This window comes from Pseudomicrostroma glucosiphilum (assembly GCF_003144135.1).
Source record: "Pseudomicrostroma glucosiphilum strain MCA 4718 unplaced genomic scaffold BCV69scaffold_10, whole genome shotgun sequence".
NCBI lineage: Eukaryota > Fungi > Basidiomycota > Exobasidiomycetes > Microstromatales > Microstromataceae > Microstroma > Microstroma glucosiphilum.
Genome location: NW_020289922.1, coordinates 182,985 through 196,629, shown reverse-complemented (window position 1 = coordinate 196,629; position 13,645 = coordinate 182,985). Strand labels below are relative to the sequence as shown.

The 13,645-nt window shown below is 55.4% G+C and overlaps 5 protein-coding genes across 5 annotated transcripts; 3 read left to right on the top strand and 2 right to left on the bottom strand.

The window, feature by feature from the left end:
• Positions 1 to 97: 97 nt before the first annotated feature.
• BCV69DRAFT_29665 (hypothetical protein) lies at positions 98 to 3,795 on the bottom strand. Its single transcript, XM_025494025.1, has 4 exons — positions 2,843 to 3,795; positions 2,111 to 2,762; positions 513 to 2,029; positions 98 to 398 (listed from the first exon to the last, which is right to left on the bottom strand). Exons 1-4 carry the CDS (start codon positions 3,671 to 3,673, stop codon positions 351 to 353), a joined length of 3,048 nt encoding a protein of 1,015 aa, XP_025346854.1. The 5' UTR covers positions 3,674 to 3,795; the 3' UTR covers positions 98 to 350.
• Positions 3,796 to 4,453: 658 nt separating this feature from the next.
• On the bottom strand, positions 4,454 to 6,526 carry BCV69DRAFT_277987 (hypothetical protein; the record flags this gene model as incomplete). The annotated part of the gene is made up of 1 exon (XM_025491186.1): positions 4,454 to 6,526. One exon carries the CDS (start codon positions 6,524 to 6,526, stop codon positions 4,454 to 4,456), a length of 2,073 nt encoding a protein of 690 aa, XP_025346853.1.
• Positions 6,527 to 6,899: 373 nt separating this feature from the next.
• Positions 6,900 to 8,624, top strand: BCV69DRAFT_29588 (hypothetical protein). The gene is made up of 3 exons (XM_025493946.1): positions 6,900 to 7,447; positions 7,555 to 8,134; positions 8,211 to 8,624. The coding sequence occupies exons 1-3, from the start codon at positions 7,272 to 7,274 to the stop codon at positions 8,385 to 8,387; spliced, it is 933 nt and encodes a 310-aa protein (XP_025346852.1). The 5' UTR covers positions 6,900 to 7,271; the 3' UTR covers positions 8,388 to 8,624.
• A 236-nt stretch (positions 8,625 to 8,860) lies between these two features.
• BCV69DRAFT_300001 (hypothetical protein) lies at positions 8,861 to 10,530 on the top strand (the record flags this gene model as incomplete). Its single annotated transcript, XM_025494413.1, has 2 exons — positions 8,861 to 8,921; positions 9,011 to 10,530. The coding sequence occupies 2 exons, from the start codon at positions 8,861 to 8,863 to the stop codon at positions 10,528 to 10,530; spliced, it is 1,581 nt and encodes a 526-aa protein (XP_025346851.1).
• A 389-nt stretch (positions 10,531 to 10,919) lies between these two features.
• On the top strand, positions 10,920 to 13,541 carry BCV69DRAFT_29584 (putative PAP1-poly(A) polymerase). The gene is made up of 4 exons (XM_025493943.1): positions 10,920 to 11,226; positions 11,344 to 11,858; positions 11,935 to 12,146; positions 12,224 to 13,541. The coding sequence occupies exons 1-4, from the start codon at positions 11,051 to 11,053 to the stop codon at positions 13,301 to 13,303; spliced, it is 1,983 nt and encodes a 660-aa protein (XP_025346850.1). The 5' UTR covers positions 10,920 to 11,050; the 3' UTR covers positions 13,304 to 13,541.
• Positions 13,542 to 13,645: the final 104 nt, after the last annotated feature.

Sequence of the window (13,645 nt, the reverse complement as noted above, 5' to 3'; positions counted from 1 at the left end):
TCCTATGTACAATATACTTTTCATCTGACATCCAAAAGTATCGCATCGCATCGCATCTGAATTGAGCCATATCTGGAGTTGGACTGGCGCTCGCGAGTAATGAGGAGCGAGGGGCGAGGGGCGAGGGGCGAGGAGACGGAGACGGAGCGAGAGCTTGAGTAAAGAAGGGATCGTGGAATATTGTTTTTCGTCAGGTTCATTCGTCAGTCAGTCAGTCAGTCGTTCAAGAAGAGGGGTGGTAGAAGGTAGCGCCTCAAAGAGAGGGTGGAGGAAGAAGGGGGAGGGGGGAGGGGAGGGTAGAAGAAAGAAGAGAAAGGACTAGAGGAATCCCTTCTCCGCGCCTGATGAGATTACTCTCCTGAGAGCATTCGTTTGGCGAGGTAGATTATGCATCCCACCTAGCAAAGGAGAGTAAGGGGGGGGTAAGAGAGGGAAGGGTGAAGAGTCAGCGTACGGTCTGCAGGGATTGAGACCGAAACGGGATGATGGCCTGTTATGGCTATCTCACTCACCATCCTAAAAGCGGCCAATCCCGCAACCGAGTAGAGCAAGAAGGCCATGTAGGTAATCTTGGTGTTGCTCGACCCGGCATTAATAATCGCAATTGCCAATGCAGCATTGCTAATCGCCCAAATCGATACGACGTTTGTCCTGACTGTAGCATAATAGTCCTTTTGCTTCTGATCAAGATCTACCGTCTTTTCCACACGGGGAGGTTTGGTGGAAAGGACGTGGATGGCATCAGAGTAGATTGAATCCAGATCTTTGGCCTCGGTAGGGACTGCTACGTCTACCTCGTTTGCATTGGTCGTAGCGGCAGAAACGACTCCCAAGTCCGTCGAGACTTTATCGGATCCTTTTGTACCCCAAGAGACATCATGGGTATTGCAAAAGGCATAGATGTTGATGACGTTTACGAAACTGGGGGCCATTAAGAGGTACTGAATGATACTTGTGAACATGTGCCAGGGTTCCAGGGAGAGGATACTACTGATTAGCCAAACTCCATAGGTGGCTACGAGGGAGATGACAATGTTGACAAAGATCTTGTCTGTAAAGAGATTGGCGGCAGTCATTCCTTCGGATACGTTTTGCGAAATGGCATGAACGGCAAGGAAGATGGCTACCCCTGTCATCCAGACGGTCAGGAGGGCAAAGAGACTCATGGAGACGATGTAAGCCCACTTGGATCCTGCAGGGCGATTGCCCATGGCTAGAAGGAAATTGAAGACGATGAGAGCGACGTAGACGTAGGTGAGAACGATTCCTGGTATGCGAAGAGCGGGTGTCACCTCGGCAACGGCAGTCGAGAGAATACTGAACGCGATGAAGAAGTTGGCCATACCAAACCAGCTGAAGATGAGTTGAATCGTTTGGTAGATGAGCTCAATGTGCAGGGCAAATTTGCGCCAAAAAGTGTGAGAGCTTCGGTAAATGTATCCAAACTTGACGATTGAGTGGATGCCGGCAAAGAAAGACCCATTGAGCCAGCGACGACGCTGGGAGATGAGTTCGGGCACGCTATTCGGCACATCAGTGACTGCTTGCGCCGACTTGACGTAGTGGAGGATCCAAGCGCTGTCTCGCTTCGCGCACAACTCCCAGCAGAGGATACGATCTTCTGCCAAGTACATGTTGCTCGTAAAGATATCAGCGTCCGTAGACCCACCGTGCAGCGTCTCACCCTTGAAGTACGAAGCTAGTGGTCCTTGACCTAGCGCATCGTTCTGTAGACTCAGGTACCGGTAGGCTGAGAAAGCACCTGGCAAGACGCTGATATACCCAAATACAGACTCCATCGGCTTATCGAGGATGTTCGACATCTTGTACTCGAAGTTTTGCGCTGCTACCAATGGGTTCAGGAGACCCGTCCAGAGCTTGCCCTTCAGTGCGACGATCTCGCCACAAGCGCCTGCGACATTGGAGTTGATATCGAAGGCTTTCCAGAGGTGGTAGATGCTCTTCGATCTGGGCATGGTACCCACATCTAAAAGGACGCAGACATTGGGTTGCAGGATCGAGCCAAAGGCTGGTATGGAGTGATACCGGCGATGGCAATATCAGCCGGTGCCATACTGGCGCTTACACGCTACCCTCTTCGCCAACTCACCATTGAAGAACCACCTATGACTATTGATCTTCTTCTGATTCCTCTCCTTGAGACAGAACAAGATCTGCACTGGCATGATCCCCTTTTCCCTGCCCCTGAACTTGAGATCAGGATCCACACTGAGCTGAGTGGTGTACTCGTAGATGTGCGCCGTGACTGGCTTGCCATTGACGACATTTTTTCCCACGCCTTCCTGATATACGCCCATGGCAGCAAGGACCGACAGGACCCTGGCGTTGATCTTGAGACGGCCGTCGGAGACGATGCACACTACGACCTTCTTCCATCCCTCTTTTCCCCATGTCTTGGATCGTTCGCGAGTGCAAAGATGAGCGATATTGGTCATGACTCCATGCAAAGTCCGACAAAAGAGCTCTTCGTCTTCATTGTACATGGTGAGGACGATGAAGAGCTCTGTCCGCCGCGGCGGGTCAAAGAGGACTTGACGTAGCGTGTAACGTTCCTCCTTGAACTTGTCGGGGTCGCAGGTAGCTGCTGTGTACCTCATGTGGGTGAACTCTCTCGACTCGCGGTCGTTTAGGCGCTCAAGCAGGCGCGAAGGGACAGGGCAGTCGAGGACCAAATTACCATGGTAAAGCTCCACTCGCTTCAAGGTCTTGTATCTTCGTGGGACTCTTTGCGGTATCCGGCCCTGCAGCGACAGAGGAGAAATCGAGATCAGGAGGTGAGCAATTCTGGCTCGCTGCGTGCTTCACGGGGTCATCAACTCACGTAGCGAATCCTGCCGGCTCCATCTTCGGCATTGCTGGCATTACTAGCCCAGCCTCCAGGGAAATAATCCTCACTCCCTACATCTCCGCCCTCTCCAAGCAACTTCCTGCCCCTAGCACCGCCGTCCACGGCATCGTCGTCTTCAATACCGTCTGCATCTCCCCACTGCTGAACATTGGCTCCAGAGATGAGGTGTCCATCCGGAGTGAAGGCAGACGCGGGCGCATATCCGTAATTCTGCCGACCATTCAGGAGCGGTACGTCGCCTCCATCATCATGGTAGTAGCTGGTACTATCATCATGAGCTTGGGTCATCATGACGCCGCCCTGAGGAAAGTGTCCCGAGACTGAGATCTGGGGTGTGTTCTCAAAAGGATTGGTGACGTTACGATGGCCGTCAGAGGATGCACCGTTGTAATTGTAGGCAGTATGCGGAGCTGGTGTAGGCGGATAGGCTGGCGCACTAGGGAAGCGTGGCCCGTTGTGAAAGGTACTGCTCTGTGGTGGAAGAGCTGGTGTAGGTGCAAAAGAGACTTGGTTTGGCAGGTGTGGCGTAGTGGAGTCGCCTGATGTAGGATAAGGTTCTTGGTATGCGTAAGAGACGGGAGGTTGCTGTTGTACGTGTACGGTATCTGATTGCGAGTCGTAGGTAGGGTATGCTTGGGAAGGTGGAGCAGGAGGGGGAGGGCGATGACCCGCAGATGCTATGCGTGCCCCTGATGCTGGCCCCTGTCCATGAGGTGGGCGTGGTGGTGAGGGGCCATTGGACCCCTCTGTGCCATCGGCTGCGTCACCGGCAAAGGGGTCCGGCGTCATATAACGTGGCGGCATGATCGGCGTTTGATCGTGAGTGATTGACCTGGTCGATTGCTGTGGTCCTTGAGCTACGATGCGCGATCTGTCCGTTGCCGTTGCAGCAAAGAGATGCTATTTGCAGCCGGTGATGACTGATTGCAAGTGTGCAGGGACCTCCTTCTTTGTCTGTACCAAAGCGTCCTCGAGGTATATGGTGCAGCCTTCAGCAAGACGAAGCACAAGTAGACGCGAGTGGATAGAGCAGTGTGAGTGAAGGTGAGCTAAAGGAGGAACGGGTTCAAGGAATAGAACGCAGCAAGAGGGTGTACAGCTTCCCGAGGTGAGGCGGTGATGGTGGGTGAGTGAGTGGAAGCCTCCCTTTGCCAGAAGCTGTCCAGGCGGCGGCAGCGGAAGTGTGAATGGAGTGCAGGCGCCGCGCGAGAGAAGCAGTGCAGCAGAGCAACACCTCGTCTCCACTCTCCGCCTTCCGCTCTCCACCCAACGGACTTGAGACGACGACCGGAGATGAGGCGACTGCGACTACAATCAAGTCCTCCTCTGCCCCTCTTACGTACGTACATCGTGCCGCTCGCCGTCGGCCTGTCAGATAGTGTTCCTTGGCTCAGGGAAGCAGTGCTTCGGACATCGGGCAGCGCAGCCCGATAGCATCGAGGAGGAAGTGATCAAACGCCAAGACTTTAGAAACTCACTTCAATCAGGCATGAAACTTAGCCAGGCAAATGGCGATGGTTGCCGATGAATTTATGTCGCGGCAATGAGAGCGGTACAAGCGAGTCACGGCACATCAAAGTATCATCACCTACCACCTTGACCTCTAGTCGTCTGGCCTGATGACGCAGTCGTGGTCGAGGCAGCCAGACTCCAGCTGGACCCCACAGAGTCATACAGAGACTTGCGCTCCCGGCTCCTCCCTCTCCCGACTGAAGATGATCCCGCAGTCTCATCTCGCATCTTCTCATATACCTCGCCTGAAGCAGTACTCTCAGCTTCAGCTCCAGAAAGTGACGCGGCTTCGATGCTTTGGTCCTCATCTGCGCTTCTTGAATTATCAGTCTGCGCAGGGCTCTTCTCTCTCCTCTCTTCGCTACGCCACTCTCTGACCAGCCTCATTAGCAGACGCCAACTGTAGGGCACAAAGTAGGGCATCACATCGTGCAGAGCCCCTGCAGACGAAGAGAGTATCGCGGGGAGATCGGGCGCAATGTGGCTCAGTGTCGCCGAGACATCTCCTGGAAGCAGCTGACTGCTTTCGACAGATCGGGAGATAGTGTGACGGATAGCTTCTTGTAGAGTGGGGTCGGCCTGGCCCAGATCGTGGGGCGGAGTCGCTGTCGCGACGTGGGGTCTGACACTTGACCAGTCCGCTCTGCTCAGGGCAGAGATCGGGTTGAGGCTCTGAGGGTGAGCAGGACCCACCTCACGCTCGATTCGCTCGGCCTCTCGCACATTCTCCTCTTCGTCGACGCTTCCTTGTTCACCGTCCGAGTCTTCCACAATGCGACCGTCGATGAGCTCTTTCCAGCGCTTGCCACCGACACTGGCATCGCCACCGAGTTCCGACTGCTCGTACTCGAAGCCAAAGGTCGGCGTCTGTCGCACCCTTTCATGTCGCTCTTGATGAGTAAGGGCAAGCGGGCCTTCGTCATACATCAAAGAATTGTAGACGTCTGGGTCTACATCGAAGAGCCTGCCAAAGAGCTTCGCTACCTTCTCCTTCTTGCTCACAGTAGCAGGAGGATTCGGACCGGCTGCGGGTTTCGAGTGACGTTGGTGTGCGTCAATCTGTTTCGCTGATGTAGCGGACAGTCTTGGGCTGTGACTTGACTTTGCGCCTCTCCTGTTAGAGGCGGACACGGCATCAAGCAAGCCAAATGTGCCTTCACTGCGTCTGCTTTTGCTGCTCCGCACACTGCCGCCCTCGTGCTGCCTACGATGTCTGCGCTTGAAACCTGCTGAGATTTGGCTTCCGCTGAAGAGAGAGGACGCATGATCTGGGCGAGCGGCGTTCTGGTTGATGGGAGAAGCACGACGCGGCAACAGGCCAGCTGACATTGCGAAAGGGGCAGTAGCCAGGGCTTCTTCGTACTGAGCATCTTCGTGAGAAGAGTCGGGACAGGTCCTTTCACGTTGCTGTAGACTATCCGAGAGGTCCACTTCTTCTGCCTCGGAGTCGGAGGCATAGATGACAGAAGACCGGAAAGGGGCTGGGATGCGGCTGGGACTTCTCTGGCGGGGAGTGGTAGAGGCCAGGACGCGAGTCTCACCATCCTGCTCCCAAGACCAGGCGGGCCGAGGCGCATCGTCGTCGTCGAAAGAGAAATGTGAGAGGGTGGGCGAGAGTGCAGCATCCGCTGACCGGCTGCTACCGGTGCTGGCATTGCTTCCGCGTGCGTATGCAGGGTCTGCGCCTTCATTGGCAGAGAGAAGGGAGGGGGGCCGGCCTGACGAGCTGGATGTTGAGACCTCTTCAGGGTAGTCGTCCACAAACAAATTCTCGTCCTCATCGTGGTAGCCGTGAGCTTGCCCCGAGCTGCTCGAATCTGATCTTTGGTCCGACGCAGAGGCAGGTGATTGCAGTGAGGTACTGCCGCTAACGGTATCCAACTCTCCGAAGATGCCTGTTCCGTCATGGGATGGGATCACGCTTTGGGCGATATCATCGAGATGGGCATGATGATCTGATCTCGTCCTTCCTGGGAACACGATACTCCAGTCTTGCGCTGTGGCGGTTGGAGTGGACGTGGTAGACTGCCGTAGCGAATGGTACGATGTGGCTCCGGTCTCTGTGAAGCTTGTGGAAGCCGACGTAGTGTCTTGTGGGCGGGAAGACTGACGAGGCCTACGAGGTCCTTGCTGGATGAAAGCCATGGTGTCTGAATAGAAGAAATTGAAGATCGGTCAAAGCTACAAGGCCATGAAAGGACCGTCTAGGTGAATGAATGCTAGGGACGCTCGACCTCAGTGTCAAGATAAGGAAAGTAAAGAAAAGGTATGCGAGTCTGGTATGGCTCGCGCGTTGAAAGGAAGCGGAACCACGACCGTATCGATGGGATGAAGGTGAAGAGAGACAGTGGTGATGGTCAGAGTATGATGGCGGTGGTGCAACGGTAGGATGGCGAGCTGGATGGATGGGCAGCGAGGGCCCTTGAGCCCAGATTAGACAATGCGGGCTGGAGCTGTCTCGGCTGCATGGCGGACGGGCCAGGCAAACTGCCCCAGGCAGTCACAGGCGGGGAGGCGCGGGTAGCGATTATAGTTGGGGTCGCGACTCAGGGGGGAGCCGGGGAGGTAGAGAAGTAGCCCAGGGAGGGGATCGGTAGGCAGGGTGAGTAGGCGGGATACCTTTCGCTCGGAGGGTATACGACGTCTGAGCTGCAGTGAGGCGCATCAGTCCTTCTCTACGACCTTTGCGGCAAGGCGTGGCAGGGCATGATGGCATAGCAGCCAGGCTGTGCTCAGGGCGGAGCACCGCTGAGCAGCTCACCTGCATGACGCGACTTGGGTGGAGGCATGAGTGACGAAGATTCACATTCTCATCCACGACGATGTTCTGTTCTTTCCTCCTCGGTCACTCATCCTACGAACACCACACAACACCACCACAACTCCCACCATGTCCAACACCGTCCAAGTCACCAACATCGCATCCACCACTTCCAAGAAGTCCCTCGAGGACTTCTTCAGCTTCTGTGGATCAGTGTCCTCGCTGGAGCTGTCCCCTGCTGCAGATGGAAAGCAAACCGCCATCATCACATTCGCAAAGGACAGTGCAGCCAGCACCGCCACCATGTGAGTAGAGCTCAGACATTCTATCGAGCATCATGGCTTATATGGTCTGGTGTCGCTTTGGACCGTGCGCGGCTCGCTGACCATCTTCCTCCCCTCCGTGACTTCAGGCTACACGGCGGTTCCCTGGACGGTTCTCCCCTGTCAGTCTCCCCTACTGGATCCTCGACAAAGTCTGCCAGTGCCACGTCTGCCGTTCCTACATCTACCTTGGGGCAGGAGGACAAGCCGCGTACTGCCGTTGTAGCAGAGCTCCTCGCTCATGGTTACGGTCTCAGCGACGAAGTCACCAAGCGTGCCATTGACCTAGACAACAAGCACGGCCTGACCGACACGTTCAAGACTTACCTTTCTCAGCTCGACCGATCTCTTGGAGAGCGCGTCGTCAAGGGAACTTCTGGGCAGCCGACTACGACCAAGACTGAGGGAACCCCTTCTGGACCTGCCGCGGCTGGAGCCGCCAGCGAGAAGGAGGCCTCGGCTACCCCGCTCCCCGGCAGTGGCCCCGGCAATGCAGACAAGCTCACCACCACCGTGCCTCAGCCGGATGCGCAAGGAGAGCACGCCGCCACACAGGGCAGTGCTCAGCAGCCCAGTTTGGTCAGGCACCTTCAGGGTCAGGTGCAATCACAGCTGGACAGACCAGAGGTCAAGGCCAAGACAGACTTTGCTTGGTCCAAGATGACAGAGGTGAGTCAACCATCGAGATCGAAAGCAGTGACTGTCTACCCGTCATACTGATTCCCCCTTGCTCTCGACTTCCCAGTACTACAACGCTTTCGCCAACCACCCCAGGATTCACGCCCTGTATACGAACGCCTCGAAGACCGTGACCGACGTTCACGAAGAGGCAAAGAGGATCGCAGAGGAGAAGAAGAAGGGAGGAGCCACTGGGGCTGCCGGTACCTCGGCTCCGGTCACCTCCACCACGACCACCGCTTGAACTCAGGAAGGGAAAAGACGGAGGGATGGCCAGGCTATGCTGGGATTGGACTGGAGAGAAGAGATTTATGAAATAACGCGAGACTCGTGACGGCGTGTGTAAGCTCGACTTCTCAATCATTCTTTCTGATACCAAGGGAATCAATCACTCCATCATTCGAAGGGTCTACGCACGTTCAGTCCTTGAGACGTTTCACTAGATCATTACCAGCACGGTCGAGCTTCCCGTCGCCGCCTCCGCTGCCGCTTGGACCTCTACCGTGCGGCGGCAGATAGGGGCCAAAGACGCTTCTCGCCCTTCCTCGCAGGCGAGCACGTTCCCCAGCCTCCGCCTCTGCAGAGCTTGTGGGGTAAGAGGAGGGTTTCATTGATTCTGTCATCCCCTGACTCGACAGAGTCCCACTTTGTGTCCACTTGTCTGCTTTCGCCCCAACTCAGAACCCACTTACATTTCCTTCTTCTACCTTTACTACCATGCCTGGCGATGTGGGCCCTGTCATATCAATGCTCTACCGCCGAGATGCGCTCTTCAGCTGTGAGTTTCCCCCTGCCACGTGAGGAGCACTCCTGGGTTGTTCGCCGGGAGACTGTAGAAAGTTGACGCCCCCTCCCTCTCCTGGACAGTGGCGACTTTATTGAGCGAGAACAAGAGTTTCAAAATCGTCTTCGGCGTGGTATGGATTATATGTGGCCTCCTCTTGCTCTTCTTTGGGCTTGACTCCTTTCGCTGGCTGAGCTCCTTCCGCTCCAAAGGCTCCTCCATCCCTTCGACCAAACAGCCTCGCAGAATTCTGGGAGCAGGAGTTGGAGGCATACTCATTGGGTTCCTGGCCGGGAGCACCCTCTCGATCTTGCTCATCACTAGCTTCGCGACAAGACAAAGCTCGACTCTGACCCCCGGCGGACTACTCGTAGCCTGGCTCATACCGGGTCTGATCGTCGCGCCGCTCGCCGGTCACTTCAGCTTTCTATCGAGAGTGTTGACAGGCTTACTCGGAAGTATGAACCTCGTTCTGTTACTGACGGCGCTAGGCGGCGTACACACACTCGCGACTCGAGCAGCATTACTCGTGGTGGCGGCACCAGTGCTTACTGTTCCTCTTCTTATACCGCCCAAGTCTCGCTGGGGGCAAGTCAAGTGGTGGCTGCTGAACATCAACACCTCCTTCGTTGGAGCGATGATCTTCCTGGATGGGATAGCCCTCTTTGCCTCACCGCAAGATACATCTCACGCTTGGCTCGATCTCTGGACTCTCCTCTTCGCCCCTGATCTCGGAGCTTCAGAGTCGACGATCGTACAGCAGTGGGGTACAACTGCCTTCAAGGGGTACGTTGCTGGCGCCATCATTCTCGTTTTGGCCGGTATAGCATTCGAGTGGTACTTTGATCATTGTGCAGATGAGGATGTAGGGGAAGAGTGGAGCGACTATCTAGGCGTATCTACTGAACAGGCGGAGAAGGACACTGAAGGCAGGCCCGATGCAGCTTACATGCCTGAGATGGGAGGAAGCAGAGCATATGGTGAGGTGAGGGCGGGTATCTTAGACGTACCTCAATCACTCTGGGCCCGCATCAAGAGCCACGGTAGATATCGACGAGGAGCTCCTGCAGCCTATGGAGGATATAGCGAGGGGAGGAGTACCCCGTTGGCCGAACAGCCGTCGTATACAGAGCGAGTAGCCTCCATACGGAGCTTTAGAAGATCCGGTCGGAGGCCGGCTAGGTATGTTCCTCACGAGGACGAGGAAGCCATTGACGGGGACTTCGACGTCGAATTCGAGGGAGTGTATGCTTATGCCGATCAGCAGAAAGATGGTCTGCATCTCGCGATACCCCAGTACACATCTCCCGGCATGCCTCGGATCCCGTCCTACAGCTCAGAACCACACCAGTCACAGTCGTCCAGTCTGATCAGTGGCTCGACGGCTGTGGAGAAGACTGGTGAGGAGATATCTCAGAAGGATCTCGACAATGTATCACCTCCAGCAACAGCATTCTCCGGCGATCTGGCTTCTCAAGAATCCCCTGGTCAAGTTACTGCTACGCCCTCTCTGCTGAACGCTGTTGAGCGAATCCAGCGCGCTCAGCAAGAGACCAGGATGGACGCCGAGTCGCAGAGCGTATGCTATGCGAGTGCTATTTGAACTTTTTTGTCTACCCATTTCTTCTGTATACTCTACTCCCGTTGTGCTCTCTTGTCGCCTTGTGCTAAGTGGTGGTAGGCAGCATTGGCGGGCGACGCCTGCCATGGGGCGCGCAAGAATCTGAGCTCGACTCCACTCCCGCTCGCCCGCCCGTCCGCCTCGGCGGCGTGGCCGGTGAGCACCCGTCGCTTCCTTCTTACCACTCTGCACAGAAAAGCTACGATTCCTATACCCTGATACCTATTGCACATCATCATACGCTCACAGCATCATCTGATAGCTTCGCATACATTAGTACCTTCAGAGACAGAGGTGCTTCGCGCTTAGCCCGAGGAAAGAAGCAGCTTGGGAGAGACACTCTCGCAAAGCATACTAAGCTCGCTTCCCCATCAGGCTCGGGCCTGAGCATACTGCTATTCCTGTCGTCATCGCTTTCCATAGTCTCCGTTCTCTGTACCACCCCAGCTTTACTCTCATACCGTTCTACCCTCGCCTGTCTCTCATCTCCTTTCTCTGAACAATGTCAGCCACTGCTTCCTCGAACGGCAACGGCAATGGCGCTGCCAAATACCTTGGTGTGACTCCACCTATCGCACTCAATGGCCCAACACAGAGGGAGAAGGAGGTGACAGAAACTCTACTGGGAGAGCTGAGGGATCAGAAGACTTTTGAGTCGGAGAGTGAGGCTAAGGTTCGGTGAGTAGCCAGGAGAGGGCTAGAGGAGGCAGCTGGGCTCGCCTGACCGCCATGCCTTGGTAGCGAGCTGACCACTGATCTACTGCCTGCCAATACAACGCTATCTTCTGCCATTAGAGAGGTGGTTCTCGGACGGATAGACGCCATGGTGAAAGACTTTGTCTATCGAGCCTCCATCGCTCACGGAATGTCAGACAGCATCGCCCGTGCTGCCGGCGGCAAGATCTTCACCTTTGGTTCCTACCGGCTCGGTGTACATGGGCCTGGTTCCGATATCGATACTCTCTGTGTAGTGCCGAAGCATGTCCAACGAGAGGACTTCTTCAGCATCTTTGAGGATATGCTACGCAAGCGAGAGGAGATCTCTGAAGTGGCGCCGGTGCCAGAGGCCTTTGTGCCGGTGATGAAGGTCAAGTTTATGGGCATCTCCATTGATTTCCTCTTTGCCAGACTAGCTCTGCCTCGGGTGGACGACTCACTGGAACTGTCGGACAGCAACATCCTGAAGAACCTCGACGAGAGGGATGTGCGAAGTCTAGGAGGTTCGAGAGTGACGGATGAGATCCTGAGGCTGGTTCCGGACGTTGACGTCTTCAGGCTGGCGCTGAGGTGTATCAAGCTGTGGGCACAACGTGAGTGATCAGGAGGCAGAGTCGAAACATTGCCGAGCTGTTTGCTCACTAGGTTCGTCTGCTTCCTCGCTGACAGGTAGAGCAATCTACTCAAACGTCATGGGTTTTCTGGGAGGTGTGGCATGGGCGATGCTCGTTGCCAGGATATGTCAGCTCTACCCGAATGAAGCTGCCGGAGCCATCGTCAGCCGCTTCTTCATCATCATGTATCAGTGGAATTGGCCTCAGCCGGTGTTGCTGAAACCAATTGAGGAAGGCCCGCTAGCCGTGCGAGTCTGGAACCCGAAGGTGAGTTGAGTGAGGTAACGCAGATTCAGAGATTCTCGATCGGTGTATTGAGACCCCAAACTCCTCTGCTGTGCTAGCTATACCCTCAAGATCGTCTCCATCGCATGCCCATCATCACACCAGCATATCCTTCGATGTGTTCTACACATAATGTCACACAGTCTACCCAGATGATTATGACTCAGGAATTCAAGGTCGCAGCTGAGGTTGTGGATAGAATTATCGTAGGTTCTTCGACCTGGAAGGACCTCTTCAGGAAGCATGACTTCTTTTACAAGTACAAGTTCTATCTCCAGGTCATTGCGTCGTCTGGCTCTGCAGATTTGCAACTGAAGTGGTCAGGGACAGTCGAAAGTAAGGTGCGCCAGCTGATCATGAAGCTGGAGCTCGTGCCTACGATGATGTGCGCGCATCCTTATATCAAAGGCTTCGATCAAGTCAGTGAATGCCACAACGACGACGAAGTGAGGCTAGTAGCTACTGGTGACATCCCTGAAGAGGTGGCCAACCGGACGAAGCTAGAGGAGCTACCGAAGGAAGAGGAGGCGGCCAAAGAGCAGGACGCTGCAGCGAAGCAGGCGACCGAAGGCCAAGAAGGCCACCGCACCATCTGGACGACGACATTCTACATTGGTCTCTCTATTGAGCCTCGGCAAGCAGATGCAGTGGGCCCGCGCAAACTCGACATCTCCTACCCGACGACCGAGTTTACGCGCATGGTGAAGCAGTGGGAGCAGTACGATGAGTCGTCGATGGGCATTGTGGTGCGGCACATCAAGTGCTCGCAGCTGTCCCAGTACGTCTTTGCGGGCGATGAGAGACCAGTAGCCAAGAAACTCAAGCGTTCCAAGAGTGAAAAGGCCAGCGCCAAGCAGGCGGCAGCTGCATCAGCGGCTGAGGCAAATGGGGCAGAGGGAGTACCTGCAAAGAAGCAGAAGTCCTCGACGGATGGCAATGGTGTTTCGGTTGCTCCTCCAGGACAGACACAGAACGGACTCAAGAATGCACATGCCGATGGACCGTTGCTACCATTGCAAGAGAAGACGGCAGCTAGCGAGGTGGAGAACTTCAGGCTGGCAACGGGAGGTAGTGTACCGGTTGCGTCGAGCACAAAGGAGAGTGACTTTAGACCACCGGCGGCGAGTGCGGCGCAGTAGCAATGGTGGTGAGATCGATGCTGGTGGGGTTGGCAGGTGGATGGACTGCGAGCAGGAGCGCAATCCAAGAACATGCAAGGTACAAAGGAAGATCTGATTTCGTGAGGCAGGCTGGTAGGCAAATGTCCCAGTGGTTGCACGTTTCCCCATGTCTTTTCAGCGCTTCTCCCACACTCCCCACTAGCAATGGAAGATCAAATTTGTCACCGGCTCTCCTGCCCTTGAGCTTTGCTTCGCACTGTCCCTTTGCCCTCGTCGTGGAAGCACCAACTTGGTGATTAGCAGGCCCGTAGAAGCCGATTATCAGCCGACCCGATGAGAGCCGACGCAGGCTCGCACGGA